Source organism: Marmota marmota, unplaced genomic scaffold, assembly GCF_001458135.2.
Source record: "Marmota marmota marmota unplaced genomic scaffold, marMar, whole genome shotgun sequence".
In the NCBI taxonomy this organism is placed as follows: Eukaryota; Metazoa; Chordata; class Mammalia; order Rodentia; family Sciuridae; genus Marmota; species Marmota marmota.
This window is the reverse complement of record NW_025999990.1, coordinates 46028316-46054214: the sequence shown is the minus strand read 5'-3', so window position 1 is coordinate 46054214 and position 25899 is coordinate 46028316. Positions and strand designations below refer to the sequence as shown.

Genomic DNA, 25899 nt, shown 5'->3' with positions numbered 1-25899 from the left:
TCTAGATTTTCAGAGAAATTTAGAAGATAGTGTAGAGTTCCCATATAGCCTGTACTGAGCTTCCTCTGTTATTAACATCTTGCATTTAGTCTAATACATTTGTTAAAATTAATGAGCCAGTATTAATATATTATTTTTAACTAAAGCCCATAGTATATTTAGATTTCCTTTGTTTTTTACCTAGTGTCTCAGGATCTCACCCAAGCTACCCCATCACATTTAGTTGTCCTGTCTTTCTTTAGGTTTCTCTCAGTATGGCAGTTTCTCAGAACTTCCTTGTCTTTGATGACCTTTTTTGTTTTGTTTTGAGACAGGGTATCACTTTGTTATCCAGGCTGGTCTTGCACTCCACAGGTTTCAGTGGTCCTTTTGCCTCAGCCTGCCAAGTAGTTGGGACTGGGTTGTATCACCACAGCCAGCTAACTACAGTTTTAGAAGAGTACTAATCAGACATTTTGTAGGGTGTTAGAATTTCTCAATTTTTTTCATGATATGACTGGGTTATGGGTTATTAGTAGAAAGACCATAGAGGTAAAGTGCCATTTTTATCATATCAAGAGTACATTATATCAATATGATTTGATTTAATATTGACCTATATTCACCTGGTTGAGATAGTGTTTGTCAGATTTCTTCCCTGGAAAGTGTCTATATTTGGAAGTCATTCTACACAGTTCACAACTAAGGGATGGGTAGTTAAGCACTTCATCTAGAGAGTGCACTATCTATATGTTTGGAATTTCACATGGGAAGTTGTATCTTCGCCCCAACTTATGAGTTTATTCAATCATGTGTTTATATTGGAATGGGCATTCATTTTATACTTTGGGTTATAATCCAATATGGCTTTATTTGCTGTCTAAATTTTTCTGCTTTGACCATCGGGAGCTCTTTAATTTGCCTTTTGTGCCCCTTTGACATATACCCACCAGTGTGGGGTTGGGTGTGTGTGTGTGTGAGAGAGAGAGAGAGAGAGAGAGAGAGAGAGAGAGAGAGAGGGCCTTGCTGTGTTGCCCAGACTGGTCTTGGATTTGTAAGCTCAAGTGATCCTCCATTGTCAGCCCCCTGAGTAGCTGGAACTATATAGGTGTGTGTTACCATGGCAGGTTCGAGGGTTAGGTTTTGTTTCATTCACTTGCTTATTTTCTAGTTCGCTACCATTTTTCCTTTTCCAGAAACTTAATCTCTTTAATTTTCTGTCATCTCCTCTATCCAAGCTCTTTGTTCTTTTGAGTTCGCTACAATAAAAAAGTACCTCAGACTGGGTAGCTTAAACTACAGAAGTTTATTAATTTACTATTCCAGAGGATGGGAATTCAGAGTCAAGATTGTCCACAAGTTTGGTTCATGCTACTGTCCTACCTCCTGGCGGTTTGCTGGCAGTCTTTGGTATTCCTTGCTTGTAGATATGTCATCCTTCATCTCTGATCATCTCTGCTTTCATTTTCACATGGCATGTGTGTCTCTTATATCCAGATTTCCCCTCTGTATAAAGACACCCATCATATTGGATTTGAACGTACATTAATCTCATTTTAACTTATTACCTCTGCAAATGTTCTTTTTACACACAAGGTCACCTTTTGAGGTAATAGTGGTTAGAGTTTTATTAACAACTGCTACTGCTGCTACTACTACTTCAACTATTTCTACTGCTCCAAGCGCTACTACTATGTATTATTTTTTTCAAGGAGGACATATTTGAACATAACAGCAAGTTTCAAGAGCGTAGAGATAAATTATGTGACATTCTCTGGGTTTAACAGGATGTCTAGTCATGGTAGTATCGTAAAAGATGCTTTTAGTCACATTAATCTTCACTGAAGATAAGAAATAATTTTTAAATTATAACCAGAGGTTTTTGTTCAGACTTGTGACTGCTAAAATTTCCGCTGGTTCCCAAATGTTTAATAACTTAGCATCTGAGTCATCTCACTTTTTCCTCCTGCTTTATTTCTAAAGTAATTTGAAGGTTGGCAAAATGACTAAAGCGTGAACAGCAGCAGTGTCTTGTACAAGAGAGTGAATCCTGCCTGTATTATGGCATAGTCATGTGAGCATAATCACCTAGGTTCTGGTGCTACTCCCTTGTTCATCATACTCTATAATTTCAGAAGTGAGCAGCCTTGAAATTTTGTTGCTTTTTATTTATTTATTTTTGAAAAAAAAATTTAGTTGTAAGTGGACCCAATGCCTTTTTTTTTTGTTGTTTATTATATGTGGTGCTGAGGAGTGAACCCAGTGCTTCACACATGCTAGGCAAGTGCTCTACCATTGAGCTACAGTCCCAGCCCCCATTTTGTTGCTTTTTAAAAATATATATATATATAAAAAATATATAGTTGGACACAAGAGTTTTTAAATTTTGTTTAGTTTTTTTTAATGTGGTGCTGAGGATCGAACCTGGCCCTTGAACGTGCTAGGCAAGCGCTCTACCACAGAGCCAAAACCCCAGCTCCATTTTGTTGCTTTTAAAAATATTCTCCCAAACATTTTCCTACTCTGGGCTCTCCAATGCCTTTACTTAAAGTAAAGTGGCCCACTTCTGCACGCCCTTTCTTTCATTTCCTTTATATAATTTTCCCAGTCTTAAGATTTTGTTATTACTGTTTTTTTTTTTCTCTCCCTCCATTAGGATAGAAGCACCTTGAAGATAGATAATTCATCAGCCAAGTTTACTGTTTGATCCCCAGCTCTGCAGATAGAACAGTGTGTGTGACATCAGAGTAGACACTGCTGTTGCACAAACAGTTCAATGAGTTAAAATAGATTTTGTGTACCCACAGTACTAATGTTGCTTCACTGACTTGCTGTTGCTCTTAGAAGTCCTCTCATTGAAGTCGCTTAATGTACAAGTCAGTTTGTGATAACATACTGGCATAGCCTTACATGGTGTTGTTTTGTAACGCTACATAAAACTAGGCCTCAGCCCCACTTAGAGTGATGGGCGACACTAACAGCAGCAGTGTGATTCGTGTGGCTGCTGTCTTTATAGCCTCTTCCTCTACCCACTCAGATGTCCTCACAGAACTGGGAAGGGGGACAGCTCCGGGAGGGTCTGCGATAGCCTTCCTAAATTTCTAAAGATTCTTCTGAGATCTAGTAGGCACCAGTAGAAGAAAACTGGGCAGGATACATAAGCTTGCCACTAGGAATAGTCACTGGCCTCACAGCATCTTCCCACATCCCCAGGGCCCTCTCCAGAATACCATGGTGATGACTTGAGATGCCAGGAGCTGGGATTTGTAAATTATCTTTTCTAGTTTTCATTGTCCTTTGATACAAAAGAAGTTTTTAACTACCTATGTTTACTCTTATGCCACTACCACACTGTTTGGATTATGGTAGCTTTGTAATGAGCTTTGAAATCAGGAAACATAAGTCTTTCATTCTTTGTTCTTTTTCAGTATTGCTTTGGCTATAGTAAGGGCCCCATATAACTCCATATAAATTTGAGGCTGTTGGGATGTTGATAGGATTGCATTTGATCTGGGATCACTTTGGGTAGTATTGACATCTTAACAATAGTAAGTCTTGGGCTGGGGATGTGGCTCAAGTGGTAGCGTGCTCGCCTGGCATGCGTGCGGCCCAGGTTCGATCCTCAGCACCACATACAAAAAAAAAGATGTTGTGCCCGCCGAAAACTAAAAAATAAATATTAAAAAATTCTCTGTCTCTCACTCTCTCTTAAAAAAAAAAAAATAGTAAGTCTTGCTGTCCATGAATATGAATGTTTTTCTGTTTACTTGGGTCATTTTTAATTGCTTTCAGCATTGTTTTACGTTTTGATAGAACAAGTTTTTATTTCCTTCGTTCAATTTATTCCTAGGTATTTTATTCTTTTAGGTTCATTGCATACTGTTTGACATGTTTTTAAATACCTAGCATGTTAAATCTGAATTTTAAATTAATAAATTCAGGAAGGTACTATAGAAGACATTTTTAGCTTTGAATTCAGATGTATTAGAGTTGAGTCCTGGCTTTGGCACTTTTAAAAACCAGGTGGTTGACTTTGGAGATTCTGCACCTCTTTGAAACACTATTTCTTCATTTGTAAAAGAATAGGAATAAGTAAATCTGTCTTTCATGGACATTATGTAGCTCAGAGATGACATACACTAAGAACTAACACCAGGGTATAACTCAGAGTAAGTAACCAAATAATGCTAGGATTGCCAGGATTGTTTTCTTGTATGATTTCAGTATAAATACATGCATATATATGGCTTATATAATTTCTCATAAATATTTACTGTAAATTGACTTTTATCTTATTCCTTTTTACATTCAGAAATTTTGTGATTAAAGTATGCATTAAAAACTTGAGTAAAATTAGCCTTTGTCACAAAGGCTAGTGATTTTTACACAAACTATCTGATTTCCAAAGTGCTGTTTTATAAAATACGTTGTGTCTGGAAGAAGAAAAAAGTTATAAATTGTCACACTTGCTGTGTTAGTGCCATTGTTTCCTTAAAAGAGGGACTTATCTCTTCTATTAGTGCTGCTTGCACTTGCCTCTTTTATTTTTTGGATTCTGGGTCCTGACATTGTAAGGGTATATTTTAGACATTATCAGCATCTCACCTCTAGGAGTAGAAAGCTAATTCAGCTGTTTCTACTACTAAGGGCATTCTTTGAGGCTTTACCTTCAGTAGAGAGTGCAGCTACTCCTGCCATCTGGAATTTTATTCATTTTTATGATTCATCCTCATCTAACTCTTGCTGTCTAAAGTGTTATAGTTTTCCTCGTTTTCTCATATGTTTACGCAAACTTTGAATTAGATTCAACTTCTAAAGACAAAAATCTAAGAATTCTGATTCTTTTAAATATCACCCATTAAATGAAAACCTTACTTGGTAACAACTTAAAATATAGCATTAGAATTTTCTAAACATTATGAAAGTAAATTCCTTAAATTATCATTCTTTTAGCAAAATATATTTTGTCACTTTTGTTGCTCATTATTTCCTGAAGAACATAAATGTACCTGCTTAAAAGAATATAAAATATTTCACATTCTGGCAGGGATGTGATAGTGGCAGGATGCTTGAGGTTGAGAAGCTTGGAAATTTAAAAAAGAAGAAATTGGGAGAGAGAGCTGACCACAGAAACAAAGCAGGGTTGTCAGGTTCTGTTGGGGGCACATTTAAGGTTACAGATTAACAATTTATACTCCTACCCATCTGCCCTATCAAGATCATGATTCCTAGCAGTGCTGTTATTATTAAAATAATAATCCCAACTGCTTGAGTTGTGGGGTTTTTTTGTTTTGTTTTTAGCCTACTAAGAAAGAGCAAGTTGATAATTCAACATCAGTAATATGTGAGTGGATACAGTGGCTCACCTGTAATCCCAGCTGCTCAGGAGGATGGGTCAGCAGAATCACAAGTTTGAGTCCAGCCTCAACAACTTAATGAGCCTGTCTCAGAATGAAAAGTAAAAGACAGGGCTAGGGATTTATCTCAGCATCCGTAGGTTCAATCAAAAAGCATTCTTAGACTTATATTCAATTGTGCTGCCTAGCTTTTCTGTCTTAATAATTGGATACTTGACTGATACAACCAGGCATCTCTCAATATTGTCTCTCTTGCCTCAAAATTTGTGTGAAAGCTTGATCCTAGAACATTAGTGTCAGAAGGGCTAGACAGTTCCTTAAACCAGGATGTGTATATCCAGTTTTCTAAGGATATTCTAAGCCATACAATAAATGTAATACATTAACCCTTCAACTTGGTAGAAGAAAACTTTGACCAGTTACTTTTTCCATTTAAAAAAATAGATAGTAGCCAGGTGCGATGACACATGCCTGTAATCCCATCGGTTTGGGAGGCTGAAGCAAGAGGATTGCAAGTTCAAAGCCAACCTCAACAATTTATCAAGGCCCTATGCAACTTAAAGAGACCCTGTCTCAAAATAAAATATAAAAAAGGGCTGGGGATGTGCCTCAGTGGTTAAGCGCCCTTGGGTTCAATTCCTGGTACCCCCCCCCCCCAAAAAAAAAAAGTCAGCAGAGTGGCACTCATCTATTATTGCAGCTACTGGGGAAGCTGCAGCAAGAGGATTGCAAATGTCTAGCCCTGGGCAATTTAGACCTTCTCTTAGAAGAAAAAAAAAAAAAAATGGACTGGGGATGTAGCTCAATGGTAGAATGCCTCTGGATTCAATCCCCAGTACCACGGCAGGGAGTAGGGAGGAAAAAATATCACAGTAGAGTGCAAAATGTATTAATTTTGAAGATAAAACTTCTTTGACGTCTCCTCATTGATCTTTGAGTCACTTTAAGCCAGATCTTGGACCTCAAGAGACCCTTCTTGCATTTTCTTCTGCATTCCTGGAAAGGCCTGTTTGCATGTGATTATTCATTCACATTTCAGTGGAATAGACACTAGCTGTACTTTCAGAGTTTTGGAATCGTGTGAAGATATTGTGAAACACTGGAACTTAAGTAAACTGTATAGCTATTATCTATGAAGCAAATTATAAATGTTTGAAAAATCAGAGTAATTATGAGGAATTTTCTCTTGGTTTTGAATAAAACACAATCAGTCCCTTTTGGGTTGTTTTCTTAGCTTAAACAATGAATTATAATCCAGATAGAAGAAGAAATACTCTGTTTTAGATGATAAGAGAACCATGTGGCTCTACATTAAAACAAGGAAATTTATTTCAGGTAGGCTGTAGTCCTTTTTCCATGTAGATCCCTTTGTCATGAAATGGCTTTGAAAGTGCAGAAATGCACTTGAGCCACTTCTTTCTTTATAGAAAAAATATGGTAAAGATTATGACATTTTTTGTAACTGAAACTTTTAAAATATTTTCATTGTGATTTTTTACTAATCAAAATGTGATTTCCGGGCTGGTCTCAGCGGTCGAGTGCTCGCCTTACATGTGCAAGGCCCTGGGTTCGATCCTCAGCACCACATTAAAAAAAAAAAATAATAATAATAATATATATATATATAANTCCCTTTCCCCTCACTTCCTCTTGTATGTATTTTTGCATAACTCTGAGGGTCTCCTTCCATTTCCATGCAATTTCCCTTCTCTCTCCCTTTCCCTCCCACCTCTCATCCCTGTTTAATGTTAATCTTCTTCTCATGCTCCTCGACCCTACTCTGTTCTTAGTTACTCTCCTTATATCAAAGAAGACATTTGGCATTTGTTTTTTAGGGATTGGCTAGCTTCACTTAGCATAATCTGCTCTAATGCCATCCATTTCCCTGTAAATTCTATGATTTTGTCATTTTTTAATGCAGAGTAATACTCCATTGTGTATAAATGCCACATTTTTTTTTATCCATTCATCTATTGAAGGGCATCTAGGTTGGTTCTACAGTCTTGTTATTGTGAATTGTGCTGCTATGAACATCGATGTAGCAGTGTCCCTGTAGCATGCTCTTTTTAGGTCTTTAGGGAATAGACCGAGAAGGGGAATAGCTGGGTCAAATGGTGGCTCCATTCCCAGCTTTCCAAGAAATCTCCATACTGCTTTCCAAATTGGCTGCACCAATTTACAGTCCCACCAGCAATGTACAGTGTACCCTTTTCCCCACATCCTCGCCAGCACTTGTTGTTGAAAGTACTTCATTTTAAATGTGGTGACATGAAAGTATTTCTGTTGAACCAATTTACTGCAACTTCACATAAGAAAAGTTTAAGTAAGGAAGTTTAAATAAATCCTTACACTTTCTTAAAAATCCCTTTATAACCAGTCTCATATTTATAGGATGAGTAGTGGGGAAAAACAGAAACCAATTACTTAGCATCATTATCACTTGTGGAATCTGAGCAAGACTGATTCTTCTGAGTTGCATTTTAGATTTGTTTTTCTAAACAAAGATTTTTGGGGGCAGGGAGCAAGCAAGGTTTAAGTCTATGAAGAAATATTCAAATTTCTGCCTACTATTTTTTTAAGATCATTGAAAATGCTATGTAAAAGTAAAAACATAGTTTTTCTCAGTATTCAGCTATTTACTTTTACTTTAGCTAGTTTTTTATATTTAGCTTTCAGAACCAGAAAAGTTTTAAAATGGTTTTTCTTTGGAAATCATAAGGATAATTGAAAATAGTTGGTTGTGACTTTAACATTTATTGACCAAGGTGGGGAACTGGAACCACAATGTTGGGTTCCAGCCTTGGAGGTCAGGGTAATGCTTAGGTCACCATAGGGAAAAACTGTAGGTGTGTGTCCAGTGGCAACATAGATGTCCAGAAAATGAGCTCATCTCTGAAGGTCCATAGTACATGCCCCCTTTCAGTGAGGACGTTCTGTGAGTCATCCTTCAAAACAATGACATAATACCAAGACGGGCAGGAAACCCATATGGTTGGCTTGGGGCCTTCTTGTTGTGTAAGTGGACTTTGAGGTGAACATTGTCCAGACTTCATATCTACTGCTCTCTGCCCTGTTTGATCTCCGCCATCATCTTCCCATGGCACATTCTCTCTGAACTAGGCAAAATGTTGTGGGGGGCAGGGGACCACTGAACCAGAAATTGGGATTGTTGTTTGAGCATATTTACCAAAGAAGTGGGTCCTTGATTTCCTCATGTTTAAAATAGATAAGGATAAGGTTTTTCTTTTTCCTTTACCTCTACCCTTTTTCTTACAGTCTTCCCTTCTGCTACCACCCTGTATATTTTCTTATCACTCTCTTTCAAATTTTATTTCCTCTGCTTCCTGACATTTCCTTTTGTCTCCTTTTTCTTGTTAGGTCATTTCTCCTTAATCTGCCTTTTTTGTTTTCTCCTATTTCTCCTTCCTGTCCTCTCATTTCTCCTTTCACTTTTTCCCCCTACTGACAGCACCCCAAATGGGTTTTCTTTTTCTTTTTAAAAATTTTTAGTTGTAGATGGACACAATACCTTTATTTTTATTTATTTTATTTTTATGTGGTTCTGAGGATTGAACCCAGTGCCTCACATGTGCCAGGCAAGTGCTCTACCACTGAGCTACAATCCTAGCCCCTACGTGAGGTTTTTATGACTGCCCTCTGCCATTGGGGATCAGGAACTGTAGCAGGTCATGGAGGAAATATTTAAATTTCTGTAAATGGCATTATATTTAAACCATAAAACCCCTAAGAGAGATTTTTTTATGTGATGTGTACTGAATTAGAGCACAGATGAATGTGGACACCTCAGTATACTCCAGACTCACCTTAGTATCTGGTAGACTAGATAGCAAGAAGGGAAATAGGTGAACACAAGACAAGTTTTTCTAGTTCTAATTTTGGTGAAATTGGTTTTTAATTCTGCCACTTAATTTTTTTATTATACTAACTGGTGGTGTATTGCTATATTAAATATCACCATTTAAATTAAATATCACCATTTAAATTAAGCATTAATGACCTCTGCCCTTCTTGGTCAAACACTTGGAAATTTTGTCTTTTTGTGAAGTTTAAAGGTAGAAAAAGAGGCTTAATGTGAAGCTTATATAACATGTGCATATCAGCTAGTATATTGTTGATGAGCTAATTATTTTTATAGAATGATGAAAAATCCTTTTGTCTTCTATTCTTTGTTATGTAAAATTTTGCCTGAATGTCTTTCCTTTTCCCTTTGCCCTCAAGATAGTCTCAGGACCCTACAGCAAAATTGCCTAGTAGAAATTTAATGAGCTACATATATAATTTAAATTTTCTATTAGTCACATTTTAAAAGTAGGAAAAAAGATAAAATTAACTAACAATTTTTATTTAATTCAGTATATCCAGAATACCCTCATTTCAACACTTAATATGTATGAAAATTATGAGATTATTTCACATTCTTTTTATCATACTAAGTCTTCAAAATCCAGGAAGCATTTCTTATTAGAGTTCATTGCAGTTGGTACTAACCAGCTTGCAGATGCTCAGTAGCCATGTGGCTAATGGCTCTTTGTAATGAGCAGTACAATCTAGAAAACGGCTTGAATAAAATATATTTTAATTTAAAAATCTAATGCATTTTGTGTGTTAGGTGTCTTAGATTTAGAAAAATTCAATTGAAGTTACTTTCTGAGAGCTGGCAAGGACATAATAGGAATGTTCATTAAATGTTGCATTGTCGGGGCTGGGGATGTGGCTCAAGCCATAGCGTGCTTGCCTGGCATGCGTGCGGCCCGGGTTCGATCCTCAGCACCACATACAAACAAAGATGTTGTGTCCGCCGAAAACTGAAAAATAAATATTAAAAAAAAAATTCTCTCTCTCTCTCTCTCTCTCTCTCTCTCTCTCTTTAAAAAAAACAATGTTGCATTGTCATACTCTTGAAGTCTAATAAATTATGTTATTTACAGTACTGAGCAGGATATTTCCCAGAATTGTGAAAAATATGGGTCATATGCCAGTGTGACATAAAAATAATTAGTAGTTGGACTCTACAAAACATGTATATACCTGGCTGACTTTGACTAATGTTCAAAAAAGTATATGTAAGTGATTTCCCTTACGTGATTAATTTATGTAAGATTACTTCTCCATGTGTACAGATGTTTTTATTTCTAAAAATGAGGATGTGATTGATTTAAGGAATCATTAACTCAATCCCTGTTCTGTGTGATGGGAGCTGCAGTGACCATCATGTGATTGGGCAGGACTTGGTACCTATCAGTGTAAACACATGGCACAGCCTGTCCCATGTCCTTGCTTATCTCCTTTGGAGAGAAGGGGTTGAGGTGTTTTGAGCAAATCTCATTGGTAAAGTTGTGTATGCATTGCTTTTTTTTTTTTTTTAAGAGCCATTTCCTTTCAGTTTTAACCATATATCCCTGTGTCTGCAAGCAGTTAACGTTCAGTCTGTCAACAGCAGAGCAGCTTTCTATTTTGATGATACCTTCATTTTTGTAAAAAGACATGCTTGATAAACTTCTTCAATTTTAAGATGTTTTACTTAGAAGATGATAGTGAAGATGAGGAGAAGGTTCACAAAGGCTTACTCAGTAAAACTCAAGCTGTTTACCCTGGCAAGGCCCCTCCTGGTATCCTGGTGAGTTTCATCCACCCTCACCCTGCTCCCTTTCTTGGGTGCTCAATCTGAGTAGAACTGAGAAGAGGGTGTGCACCCACCGAGTGAAGGTGACTAATGCCCCTTCTTTGGAAACAGTAATATTGTAGTGAGTTTTACTAACTTTTAAATGTTATGTTGAGCAAGAATCTTTGTCTACATGCCTTCCCCCACTGGCTCTCTGCTATCTTTCTACCTTTTTCTGTTTTTTTGTTATTTTAACAAATAGTAATTTTCTGCCTAGAAAAACAAATGAAGTTACTTTAAACAGAACTTTTTTTAAAACTATGGTTTCAAAACAGTATATTTGGTTTCACATTCTCTTTGCTTATTAATGTAGTAATTGAGGTATAAAAATCATTTAAAATTTTTGTGGTTTTTATTGTCCTAGTCAAAGTCTTTTTAAAAGGTAGACTTAATATTTGGAAATTGGTTTTTCATTTCAATGTATGGTAAAGAAGAGGGACTATAGTCTTTTTTCTTCTGTGATTATAAGTAAGAAAATTTTGTAAACTTAAAATATATGGGGAAAATACAATATTTTAAATCTAGAATGTTCTCTTTGGTTACAACAAGTAAGATGTAGCATGTTATATAAGCTTAATGTGAAATCCAGTCTTCATTAAGGAAACAAAATCTGGTGACTATAGGACAATATAATATACTCTACCTGTGGAGCCTTTTCTTTTAAAAATGATAGGAAACAAATGCTTATATATTTTTAATGAAAGATGAATATGAAAGCAAACATAAAATCAGCAAAACAAAAAAAATGATAATTTCTAAAATCTGGTTCATAATCTGCTTGGTTTTAAGTTTTAAAGGTCTAAAATTTTTTGTTGGCACCTTTAAAAATGTTATCACATGCTGGGTGCTCTGGGCGCATGCCTGTAAACCCAGCGACCCTGGAGGCTGAGGCAGGGGGATCAGGAGTTCAAAGCCAGCCTCAGCAAAAGCGAGGTGCTAAGCAACTCAGACCCCGTCTCTTAGTAAAACACAAAATTGTGCTGGGGATGTGGCTCAGTGATCCAGTGCCCCTGAGTTTAGTTCCCAGTGTGTGTGTGGGAAATCATCACACTCTTGTGTTTTTTACTGTTGGGTCTATAGGTATAGGTGTATTTGTTCAGACCTCTCGAATACTAATAGAAATAAATTGAATATGAATGGAATTCAGGTACTACTGAGGGAAGCAATTTGCTTTTGAAACCTTTATTTTAATATAGAATTTATGTATGTGAATAGATTCAGGCACATTTGTTGTAAAGGTCAGAGGGAGGAAAGTGAACACACCTGGTTCTTAAGTTCCTAAGTAGCACCAACACACACAAACAGTCCATCAAAGAAGAAGTTCTTAGACTTCTTGCTATGGGTGTTTTCCAGAGAAAGGTCAGGGGTGTTTGCTTAGGCTGCATTTTATTAACAATTCCCTTTATGTCACTGTTAGAACATTAACATCCTATGAGTCATCTTCCCACCCAAGAGAAACACATGAGTTTTCTGAATGGCTAGTGTTTGGGGTACTGGATTTGATAACTGCTTAATAAACTATAATGATTACGGAGGAGTTTAACTTTACAACCTGGGTGTGTATGGTGAATGGGTATGTGTGGAAAGAGAGAATCCTGGTTTCTAAGCTTTTGTGACCTAGGTGACTCTTAGAAGTCACTTGTTGTTGTTGGGTTTCTTGGGTTTTGTTTTTTCTCCTGTGCATACCTCTTGTTAGAAGGAAATGGTTACATTTTTGAAGGACTGTTTCTGCATGGCTTTAGGTGTTTTGAGTATGTGTACATCATGATTTTTAAAAATCCTCTTCCTTTATTTTTTTAAAAAGTGAAGGTAATTCCTTTATTTGGTGAGGTAAAAGGCTGTGTTAAAATACTCCAAAGTTTCAAAATAATGTATTGTGGTTATTTTCCCTTGATGGGGCGGGGGCGGGGCCAAGAGACTAGGCAAAAATGTATAATAGGAGTTTTTATCCTAAGAAATCTTAGAAAATCAACGTATTTCTCCAGTTTAGAGCCAGAAGAGATTTCTAGAGGCCATCTAGCTGTTCTTATTAGAGATAACCCTGGACAGACAAAAGTTGCCCAGGTGGGAAAATGAGACTTGGCCTTTGGTCTTCATATCCTCTTGGATTTTCAGCTGCTGGGGACTCCAGGAAGCCCAAGGGCAATATTCCTCCTTTCTCTCAGCTCTTTGTCTTAGGAACTGGACATCTCTGGTTGGCTCAAAAAAAAAAAAAAAAAAATGCTCAAGAAGATTTCATAACATAAACAGTGGTAGACAGTAGCAAGTCACCCTGCAGTCAGGGCTTATGATATAAGGCCGAGTGCTTTATAACAAGTTAGGAAACTGTGATTCCACCTGGGCTTTGGTAGGGTGAGGAAGCCCCAGGCTTAGCACATTGTCATTGCTTGTTGCTGCCAGAAATTATGACACAGCATTAGGTGAACAGACAAAACAAATCATCTTTCTCGAGGCTAGCATGGCAATGTCCACAAAAATAATTAAACACTTAATTGAGCTTTTCATTTCTTCACAAGTAATGCTGTTAAACTTAACAGTCTCATAATTAACCAAAGAACTCAACTAACCAGAGTTCTAAGTCCTGGAACAAGGAGGAAGCAAGGAACTAAGGTAAGAATTTCTTCCTCCTTTCCTGGATAAGGGAAAGTTTCACAAAAATTTTTGAGATAAACATTTTCAGGTTTCTATTTGCAAAAGTATCTTTTAGCTTCTATTCTTCTCAGCTAACACCCATGATGAACTTTGAATTATGCCTTTCCTCTTCCTTCCTCAGCTCCCTTACACTTAAGAGGAATGCTAGGTGTTTATCCTTTGGTCACCTAGTTGTGGGTGGGTGCTGACTCCCTAATCTCTGCAGAGGTTCCTGCATTTGAGAAAGGATTACAAAACACACAAGTGTGCTTTGGTAGTATCTCTAGCTAAGAAGACATATTGGGACTGGAGTAGCACAAGGTTGGGATATCACTAATTAGGCAGTTTTGAGGAGTTAAGTTCTTTTAAAACTGATCCACAAAGGAACTCAGGAATTTGAAGAAGAGTAGTTTTGGAAGTGTGGTCATGAATACATTTACGTTGTTTGAAAATTATTATTCATTTTTAAATGTGTGCTCTCATCTATTTTTATTAAGGAAAAAATTAGAGATAGCTTACAATTAATGCATGCATACAGTTGCCTCCAGAGGACCCTATAGTATATGGCTAAATCCTTGGAGAGAGAGATATGGATATATTGGAGATTGACCCCAGGGGTGCTCTACCACCAAGCAACAGTTCCATTCCTTTTTATTGTTTTGAGACAGGATTTCCCTAAATTGCTGGGACTGGCCTCAAACTTTGAATCTTCGTGTCTCAATCTCCTGAGTAGCTGGGATTAAATTAGGTGTGTACCCCTGCACCTGGCTACACCTATTAATTTGAAAAGCAAAATTCTCTTCATTCAACAAATATTTATTTTTTTGCAATTGAGTGCAGTAGATGCTTTCTTTTCTTTTTCTTTTTTTTTTTGGGGGGGGGCGGGTGGTACTATTGATTGAACCCAAGGTCTCACACATCTCACACATGCTAGGTAAGCACTCTACCAGTAAACGATATCTACCTAGCCCCTAATTTTTTTATTTGCATTTACTAATGTGTCTGAATTATTTGCTGCTCTGGGTTTGTAAATAACACAGCTGGAAAGATTTCCAGCAAATGGCCATATAATTACTACTGCTTTTTGTTTGCCCTAGTTATTTGGTCCTGACTGCATACTTGCAGTTTGCTGAGCTCTTTCACTGAGGTGGTTAAGAGTGCCAGCGTGAACCCAGTGTTGTGATGTGATCCAAGTGTGGGTTAGTCAGCTTTGTGTCCCATGACCCCATCAATGTGCTTTGTTATGTCACAAGAAGTCAGGCTACTGGCCTGGTCTAGAGGAGTTGAACGTGACTCTGAAGGGTCTAAATAAAAATCTCATTCTCTAAGAAAACACTGATTTTTTAGATCATTTATGAGTAACATTCATATCTTAGATATTAAATATTCAAAACCAAGCCAGTTCTGGAGAAAAATTACAGACATACATTCATGAGTAAATAGTTTTGCGTGTTTCCATTTTTAAAAAAATCTCATTGAAACTAAAATAGTTATCAGGGGAATCTTTTTAACTCTAATCATGTGTAGAACACTGTGTGTACCTTTGGTATACTATCTTAATATTACTTCCTATCTCTGTGGGAAGGACCTTCATTAGAAACCTCCTTAAAGTGAGACCCGGAAAAATATAGAGTTGTGTAACATCCCTAGAATGTTATCGAATGTTCAGATTTACCTGACCTGTACTTGAACTGTAAATGAAAGAGGCTATCTCTAGCTAGGTCAAGGGGCATAGCTGAAATTATAGCAGTCATTTCTCACCTTTATTTCTCTTATATTCTAACAAAGCATGAAACTATAGCCATTGTAGACTGATATTCAGTCATGAAATTGAAATCATGTTGGAAAAAGTAATTCCTTCAGGGACAGTGAGGCAGGAAAGGAGCCTTCAGTGAAAACAAGAGGAGTCTAGGAATCAATCCATCTGACTACTAGTCTTCTGACATCTTGAAATATGTTGATATTTTGGTGTCACGTGGGGGCTTACAAAAGTGCCTGTACCTATAAGTCTATGCTTGGGGGATAGGGCAGGGCCTGGTTGTCAGGATTACTCAAGTACATGATGTAACTTATGTGTAGCCTGGGACTAGAGGTGATTCTCAAGGACACTGACTTCCGAGTCTGGTCACTGGATTCACTGCTGAGCTTTCACTAGAATATACAGATTTCTCAGACAGACTGAAGCAGAATCAGAGGAGTAGTGAAGCCCAAGAATTATTTGGTTCTGTTTGTTTTTAGAATTAAACTACAGACTTTATTCAGGTTTTTCCCATCAAAGTCCCTTTTTTGTTGCAGAACCCAGTCCAGAATACCATGCCTTTATTTGTCATGTGTCCTCAATCTCTTAAGAGTCTGATAGCTTCTTAGCTTTTCCCTGTCTTTCTTGACTTTGACATCTCAGTGAGTGTTGGTCAGGTATTTTGTGGAATTATCCTTAATTTAGGGCTTTTCTGCTGTTGTCTCCTAATTAGATAGAGGTTATGTTTTTGGCAAAATGCCATGGAAGTGATATGTCCTTTTCAGTGAGTCATCCCAAGGGGGCCCTGATGTCAAAATATTTTCCACTGGTGGGGCTAGGGTTGTAACTCAGTGGTAGAACACTTGCCTGGCACATGTGAGGCCCTGAGTTCAATCCTCAGTACCAGATATAAACAAATAAAATAAAGACATTCTGTCCATCTACAACTACAAAAAGGGTTTTTAAAAGATGAATAAATAAATAAAGATATTGTGTCCATATACAAAACTTAAAAAATATATTTTTAAAAAATGTTTTCCACTGGCGAAGTTTCTCTTGATCATTTTATCATGGTGTGATATCTTCCAGGTTTCTTCACTGTAAAGTTACTATTTTTCCTTTTGTAATGAATGTGTGTCTTGGGGAAAATAGTTTGAGAATGTTTAGACATCCTTTTTTTCCTTAAATTTTTGTCTTCTATTTTTAATACCCATGAATGGATCTTGTTTGTCACAGTTATTACTGTAGTATTCTGATGGTGGTTTTCTGATACCCTCATTCATTCTTCATTTATTTATTTACTTACTTATTTAATTTTTTGTTGTTGTAGATGGACATAATACCAACACAATACCTTTATTTACTTATTTTTATGTGGTGCTGAGGATCAAATCCATTGCCTCACATGTGCTAGGCAAGCACTCTACCCTGAGCTATAATTCCAGCCCTTCTTTCTTCATTTATTAATTGGAATTCAGCTTCTAGAGAAAAACTGTCCCTTATCATCCTTTATTAATTTTCACCTATAACAATGTGGGCTTATAAATATTTATTATATTCCTTAGGTTATAATTTTATTTTGTGGCTCAGATTGTTCTAGCTTTTTGGAGGTTCTTTCGGATTGATTTCTATGTTCCATTAATATGCCCCCATTTTGATTTTGAGTGTTTGCTTGCTTCCTGGCACTATAAGATACTTTAGCAGCATCTTATGATTTTCTGTAATCTGTCCTGAAATCAACTACTTTTCCAAGGAGCCTTGGTTCCTTCTACTGAATAAATTTTACTTAGAAACCAAGATCTGGGAGTATTATTTATTCTAGATCCTCTTCTCACAGCAAGCTAGAATATCTAAGTATATATTCTGCCCCAGGCATAAGCCCACCGATATTTGTTCATCTGTCCGTCAGTGTATATTCAAACTATGAGTTTGTACTGGGACCTCCAATTCTATTCAACACCTCAGGGTTCATTTTAGCCTTCCCCTCTAGAAAATTTTATTTTTAGAAGCTTTCTGGGAATTTATGACTAATCAGACTTGGGGAACAGTGGTTTCTGGATATATATCTGCTGGGTACAGTACAGATCCAAAGACTTTTGTGGCTTAGGTAAGTACTCTTCACTAATGAATAGTCTCTTCCTTTGTAAATCATCGTTTTTCATAATTGAGTTAGTTGTCATTTCTTCATATACTAAAAGGAAGTTTTACATCACTTTTAGCCCTTATAAATAAGGGAACTCACAGCCTCCTGGAAATATCCATTTTTGTAGTGGAGTGGAAAGTGGTTTACTTTCATGGCCAGTATTTTTGTAAAAGCTTGTGAAAAAAATTGAGCACACTTGAGGAAACATCAAGTGGACTAAGTATGAGTACCCAGGGAAGCTGTTAAACATTTTCTTAACATACAAACAGCACACCTACACACATGACCAAAAGTCTTGGGATTTTTCTAAAACCTGATTTATTTTAATCCTTGAATTGTCATTATTGTCTTCTTTTTTTTTTTTAATAAAGGATTCTATATTCTTTTTTCTAAGTGTAGCTTCTTTCTAAAGCAGTAACTTTCCTGTCAGACTTCTTGATAGTGAACTCTTCAGCTTTGGGTTACTGAGAAGTACTAGATTGTGAACTTGAAGCCTGTGGGTTAGTTGAAGTAAATATGGTTCCCTTTCAACCCTAATGGTAGTCCATCTCACTTGTTCCTATTTGAAATTAACCAGGAAGCCATATGATGCAGTGAGGGGCCTTCAACCCAGGAAATTAACACAAGTAGGACAAACTTATAATGTCAAATAACTTACTTGTGATAGTATCTAAAATTCTTTTGGGGAGAAGTTAGAGGCTGAGAGGATGGTAGAAAGATAAGTGACATTTAGCATATCTTTCTTTCCCTAGACCTACAACCTACAGGAATTACAGTTACTTTGCTCACAGGGTTATAATTTTGACTGCCAAAGTCATGTTGCCAATTCTTGATTTCTAGGTCAATGTGTAAATAGAAAGAACTTTCAAAAGAGATGGAATATTGCAAAGGAAATGGTCTACCGGCATCTGCCTTCCTCTGGAAAGTAGGGTTTCCAAAGCAACCCACTAAAATTATATGCCTTTCAAGATTTTTGGGTTTATCTTTAAAAAATACTATGGATATCAATGATTACCCCACCAAAACAGGTTAGTTACACAATTATCTTAGCAGGTTTAAGATGAGAACCTGTCCTTTAAGACATATTTATGATTATAACATTGCATCTTTAAGTCTGCTCAGAAAGCTTCACATTATCGCGTATGATAGCCTACGGGGAAATCTGTCATCACCTTCTAAAAGACTTTGTGAAATTCCTACCTACAAAAAGCCGTGAAAGTCCTTAAACATAGTATTAATGTCCCTAGATACAGTAAAAGGTGCGATGGGTGTTTTGAGATGGGTTTCCCTGGGCATTTGTTTGGACCTTTGTGTAGTTGTTTGATTCCTTATAAGTTGCTTACATTCCCTGGGCCCTGGTTTTTGTTTGTTGTTTTTGTTTTTACTAGTACAACATATATAAATAATATTTACTTTACCTAAGGGTGAGAAGAGCCATATTATAATGACATATGGAAAGGGTAAATATTAGTGCCTTCATTTTTTTACCTAATTGCCATGGCTAATATTAGGAAGACACCTGAATTGTAGCTCAGTTCATATGTGATCTGTCAAGGATATGCAGTGTTTAAAAAAATATGACTGTGAGTAAAAGATGTTTGAATATTCACCAGGATAGGTGAATCTACATTTTAAGAAAATCTTACATATGAAAATGCAAACTTATAAAATAATTAACTTATCACTTTGAAAATAATTTAAGGTGGGGTTTCTTTGAATAGCAAACTCTTATGAGTGCACTGGAGATATCTTAAAAACAATAGCTAGACTGGGCACATATCTGTAATCCCAGCTACTCAGGAGACTGAGGCAGAAGGATCACAGGTTTGAGGCTAGCTTGAGTAATTTGGCAAGACTGTCTCAAATTAAAAAAAAAAAAAAAAATTAAAAGGACTGAGGATGTAGCTCGGTGGTAGAGCACTCCTGAGTTCCATTCCCATTAAAACACACACACACACACACACACACACACACAGCTAGAAAATCAAGTTTTACTTGATTAACAGAATTACTCCTAAGTGTATACCCAAATAAAATTGTTCACACATTTGTCTCTGTAAGTGTTTTGCTCTGCCTTTATTTGTGATTGCCAAGAACTGGGAACAATCCATGTCTTCAACTGGTGAATAAACTTTGTAAGTCCATCTGATGGGGTACTACTTAAAAACAAGGAACTACTGATACATATAACAATATTAGCTAATCTCAAATGTGTTGTGTTAAATAAAAGAAGCCAAATTTGAAAGGTACATACTGTATGGTTCCATTTGTATCATTCTGGAGAAGGCAAAACTAGAGACAGGATAAACTAAAGAGGGGTTTTGGTGACTTGAGGGGATCTCACTTATGGCAATGGCTAAAGCTCACAGAACTATACAAAAGGGTTATAAGGTATATTTTTAAATCTATTTTGAATAGTTAAAGGTACAGCTATTTTAAATCTTCAAATTGCATTTCATAGAGTCAGCATAAACATTTTGCTAGAAGTTTTATATGCTGATAGGTATAACCATTCCATAGGTCAACTTAAGTAATAGTTTAATGTCTTCCATGATTAATTATAAACTCATTATGTTTTCTAATGATTTTTACTTCTTAAATTTCTCCATAGTCATCAGCCAGGTTAAATGATCCCTATAACATTTGTCACTTCATATACCAGAGGTCAAAACTGGGCATATTTTTGCTGGGACAGAAGAGATGAGAACTAAACTATCAGAAAGCTTTATTATATCCTGCAGTTAAGAAAATGAGGGGAGAAGCAATGAAAAGAAATGTGGGAAGGGAAACCCTTTAGTTTATAGAGCTATGATAGTTGGAAACAAGTTTCATCATAACAGTTAAGTGAAGTTGAGGAAAGAAGTTGAGGCCCACCTCTCTCCTATCATGCTTCTTGCTACATTAGGATATACTCAGACAACATTACTTTTGTCATTATTTTGGAAGCTAAAATATGTGTATACATAGATTTTCTTGCTCTGTACCAAATTCTGTTACTGAAGAAAATGAATAATATTCTGGCACATTGCTGAGTGTTAGGAAAATTAAACTGTTGTGACTAGCTGTTTTCCTTGAAGGCTGTGCTGTGTAGAATTATAATGTTGGATGTTTTCATGTAAGTAAAGTGACTATTAGAAAATTGATAACCTGGCTTGTTTTCTTTCACTCTGCAATCATCTTTGATCTACTGTCACCTTGTCTCTGCCTTAGCCATCTCCCCCCACATTTACTTCCTTTGATAGACCAGCACTCTCTCTTCCGCCCCTAGCCACAGCTGGGCTGCTCAGGTTCTTCAGAATGATCTGCATGCATGCATGTCTTTTGTTCTCACAGGGATATTTTTAGACTTACCCATCCTGAAGTAGGTAGGTGTCTTATCACCCAAATAAACTAGTTTTATGTAAGCTTTTCTTAGTAAGGTCTTTACTGGCATTTAGAGAGAAGCATTGGTTTTTGAATGATCAGTATTTATGGGACTTAGGGTTGACCTCTACCATTGATTTTTTTTTTTTTAATGTGTGGTGTTACATTTGTGTGTGTGTGTGTGTGTGTGTCTGTCTGTCTGTCTGCATTTACCTCTTGAATTTCACTGTTTGATTCAGTAATACAAAACAAAACACTCTGATTCTCTTCACTAAATCTAACATGCATGCATGCATTCATTCATTCATTCATTCATAGATCCAAAAATATTCAGAGCTGGAGGTATTCAGGCTCAGTGGTAGAGTGCTTGCCTAGCATGTGCAAGGTCCTGGGTTTGAACCCAGCATGGTAAAAAAACAAAAACAATTCTGCAATGGGTAGCCACTATGCCAGGTTTAGGGGAGATAGTGAAGCACGCAGCGCTTCCCCCTTCTTTGTTAGAAGAGTTTAGATATAGGCTAAACAAATTAGTGCAGTGTGGTGAGTGCTGTGGTAGGGAGAGAACAGGTTGCTGTGGATGCCACAGTGACAGGCCTCTTTTTGTCACTTTTTTTCTTTATTGTCAGATGTTGAATCTATGCATCCTAATCCCAACTGTTTTCCTGATTTTATTTTCTATTGTTCTCTTAGGATGCATAGTTTGTTGTGGATTTTTCCATTTGATCCATTTCCTCTTTATCCAGGAAATCTGAAAGATTTGCTTTTATTGTAAAATATTAGAATGAGAAGAAAATTGATGTTGGATTTTGAAGGATTGTCTTGAAAATTATTGTCACTTGACAGGGGGGTGGAGAAAGGGGAGTTGATGGTTTTTAAAGTGAAATCAGTGATGCCATAGTTCTTCTTTAGTTGATGCCATAGTTCTTTCTTCACCTGGCAAAAAGCTGAAGCAAATAGTTGAGTAAAGCTTGGGGACCCCAACCGGTAAAGAACATACATTGCTGTAGTGGCAAAAGTAGCTTGCCTTACTTGAACGTTACTCAGCCCAACATAATTAGTGAATATGGTGAAATCATCATCATTTGTAACAGATCCAAAATCTGAATTTATCAACTTGTCAGTCTTGAAAACTAAGTTTAAGGTCAGCTTCATGTCTTCTCATTAAGTGGGGAAAAAAGTTAACTTAATCTGCTTACTTTTTTTTTTTTTTTTAAGTAGAAGGCATTTCCAGTTCCAATGAGTTACATCTGGGGTATTTTCTTGCTCATTTTGCCAAGGTGATCCGCCCTCCCATTCCTACTGGGAATTGAACCCAGGGCCTCACATATTGTAGAAGTGAAGGTAGGCCCTGTTCAACTAGCCACCTCATTCTGCCTGGCAGAAGGCCTGCTATATACTGGAGGAATCATCTGGGGCTCTTGCTCTGCTGAAGGTCTGGAGGCATTGAAGTTTAGATGTGTTGCTGTCAGCTTTTCTTATAGAGTCTTAGCCTCCAGGAGATCCCATAGCTTTAATGGACCATCTGTTTTGTTGTGTTCCTGGGAAGTGGGCTTGGTTGTTCCATGTGTTCTCCTCTTTCCTGTTTTTTACATTATAAAATGAGACTTAAAAGATAGCTAATAAAATAATAAGTTAAACAAATAAGCATTCTACTATGGTGGGGGTTTGGGGAATGATAAAAAGTAACAATTTTATTTGCATGTAATGGCTGAGAGCAGCTTCTCCCTGGAAGGTCATTTCTTTGTCAAGGCTTAGCATCTGTTTTCTGTGGCACTACTGGCTACTTCTCATAACAATACTATATTTATCTGCATTGTAACCTCCTTTCCTTCTTTGTGATTGCTGTCACATCTGGGCACACTGTAAACCTATTATAAAACATCTTGACTCAGGATTATGTGGGCAAGACACTGAGGCACTTTTGCCCCTTGCCCTTCATGGCTAGGGAGAAACTTGCAGCAGATACTGATACCCACTTTCAAGATAGTAAAGTCTTAGCCACCTCTATGTTACCTCATGCTGCCTGGGCAGGAGGAGACCCGCTGTTCTGGAGGAGTCTTTTGGGGGTCTTGTTCTGCTAAGGATCCAGAAGCAGTGAAGTTTAGATGTGCAGCCATTAGCATCTTTAGTACTATCTTAGCTTTCAGGACTTTAATGGACTGTTTTCGTAGAGAAAAACCATAGGAATTTAGTACAAGTTGAATCCAGCCTGCCAATCTATTGCTCTTAGGAATATCAGATTACCTTCAAAGTCCAATGATTTAAGCCTTGGAATTGGGGGCGGGTTGGTTAGTGGAGAAATTTGAGACCCTAAGTTGCAGTGGAACTGGATCTTAGTGAACAATAACAAAAAGTAAATACATCTTGTCTCAGTCTCAAATATAAAATGAGTAACTCTGACCTTGTGTGACCTGCATTCTCTTTGAAAATCAAATAAGGTAAATTTGATAAAGTTCTTGAAAAATACTAAGTGCTCATTAAATGCAGAATGTAATCTTTGACAGTTTGGGGTTAGGTTCATGAGTATTTGGCTCAGGCTAGAATGTTTAACTAAGTAACAGTGTCCTGGTATCTATTTCCTGAAGCATCTATGAGTCTCTGTTCCCTCTTAGCACTTTTTCTTTCTCACATTTGTCAGCAGAAAGTTAAGATGGAATGGCAGGTTCTTTGATTAGAGTTGTTTTAATTTGGGACTGGGATTGAAGCTCACTGGTAAAATGCTTGCCTAGCATGTGTGAGGCACTGGGTTCAATCCTCAGCACCACATAAAAATAAAATAAAGGTATTGTGTTTATCTACAACTTGAAAAAAAAAAGTTGTTTTAATCTCTGTCTACAAGACTGACCATAAACGATGCTCCCAGGAAGTCAGCTTCATAGATTGAATTGTGGTCCAGCAGGAGAGTTGTTGTAGTAGATGCTACCTCTTTAGTGGTATGAGGAGACTGGTGGGTGGTTATGACATCTTTGGATTTCTTGTAATAATTTCTTATTTGTATGGCCAAGTAACATTAAGTAATATATTCAAATTGCTGAAAGTAGCCCATGTGTTGTAAGAAATCTGGGTATTCTGATAAAGTTTTTATAGTTTTGAGTTTTTCTGTCACTTAGAGATGCACTTAGGGTTATAGATCCTAGACTCAGACCTAAATTTGAAAATTGACTTTGCCACTTAATAGTATGGTGGCACTTGGTGAAATAGTCTGTTAATTGGTAGTATCCCAAAATTAAAAACCACTATAACATACAATATGTTAAGAAGATATTTGAGATATTTGTCATGGTCAACTAGAGCTACTAGAACAAAATAACAGATGGTGTGTGACTTAAGCAAATGTTTATTAAACAACAAACATTTATTTCAAAAAGTTTTGGAGTCTCAGAGGTCTTAAAACCAAGATACTAGGGCGTTGAAATTCTTCTTCCTGGCTTGCAGACTTCTTGCTGTATCCTTACCTGGCTAGGAAAAAACATCCTCTTTTTCTCTCCTAATAAGGACACTAATCCATGGGGGGACGGGTGTCTCCCCTCATGACCGCATCTAAACCTAATTACCTCCCAAAAGCCTCACCTCCAAATACCATCACCTTGAATTTAGGTTGGGGGGTGCAGGGACAACAGACATCCAATCCGTAACAATACTTAATCTTTCTAAGCCTCAGTTTAATTATCTAAGCTAGCTCTGAGATGGCAATACAAGTATAAACCTAAGAAGTTGGGACATAGTAAGCTCTCAAAAAGAAAGTTGTTGCTACTTTAATTATTGTTAACATCACCATATTCCAGAGATGTGCTTTCAGGCATTTTTGATATTTGATAAAAGAGAGGACTGAATGAACTCTTCCAGTTTCAAGAATCGATAAATGCATTTTTGTATTTGCATTTATGCTTCTGAGCCTCAAGACTGAGATGCTGCTCCGTAAACCTCCTTTATTTCCATGTTTCACTATACTACCATCTCATGTCAGCCTGTCTTTCTGATTATATATTCTGCCTTTGCTTTTTCTCTCATTTTCTTGGTGACTTTTTTTTTTTTTTTAATTTTCCTGCCTGCCTTTTCCTTAGTCTTTGATGCCATATATATCCTCCCACTTTTTTCTTCATCATTTATTGTAAAATAGCTTATAATGTATGTTGTTTTGCTGTATTTTAAACTCTTTATTTAAAAAACTAGTGTCTGAGGTAGGGCATTTCCCCGTATACGACTGGGGGTACGTTGTGTATGTTATGTTCCTGTTTTAGAGTTTGGCTTTCCCAGACATTGACCAGGACAGACCAGTGTTAGACTTGACTTTGTTCTTCTTGGCCTTGTTGTGACTGGTACTGGGTTGGTATGTGGAACTAAAGTTTTCTGGTACTATATTCTGCTTAAAGAGGAAACTGTTTCACAGATCCCCTCATGTATGTGACCATCAGCTGCTTTCCCCCTAGACAATAACCATGAGGAAGCCTCTTCCTTTAGTTCCTTTAGGGGAACCCTTCTGTCAGGTTGCTGCTCATCATTCCCTGGATATAGTACATGTTAAGGTACCTGGCCTTCATAATATAAAAGCATTTGTTTTATGTCTGCCAAGAGAAAACTAGTTATTTGACAAGCCTCTGTTTTTTCTACATTTAGCAACTAGCATTTACACAATAGATTTTCATGTATAACAGCACATCCCTTAACTATGGTTTAAAATCATCTTGAATAGATGTACTTCCACTTAATTATGGATTTTATGCTCTGATTGATGTTATATGTGTACCATGGAATACTGCACAATACATTCATGTTTATAAGACTTTATGCTGAATGTAGATGCTTAAAGATTATTGTTTTTCAGTTTCTTTTAAGACCTATATTATGGGTTTTTAAATATTTTGTAACAAAAATCATTTTAATATTGCCAGCAGTCAAGTGGTAATATAAAAATTGATTTCTTGGATACTGTTTAATTAATGTGTTGTGATAGACAAAAAGCATATTACAAACATAAAGAATATGAAAATTCTGACAGATCTAG

General features: G+C 36.8%; 1 protein-coding gene across 2 annotated transcripts in view; it reads left to right on the top strand.

Moving 5' to 3' along the window:
• The first annotated feature begins 10739 nt into the window (after positions 1–10739).
• Positions 10740–25899, top strand: part of Lpin2 (lipin 2) — a 54842-nt gene continuing 39682 nt past the window's right edge. For both annotated transcript variants that reach the window (XM_015482518.2, XM_015482516.2), the window contains exon 1: positions 10740–10974. In XM_015482518.2, the coding sequence (XP_015338004.1) occupies positions 10870–10974 (105 nt within the window). In that variant the 5' untranslated portion in view covers positions 10740–10869. The remainder of the gene's footprint in view (positions 10975–25899) is intronic.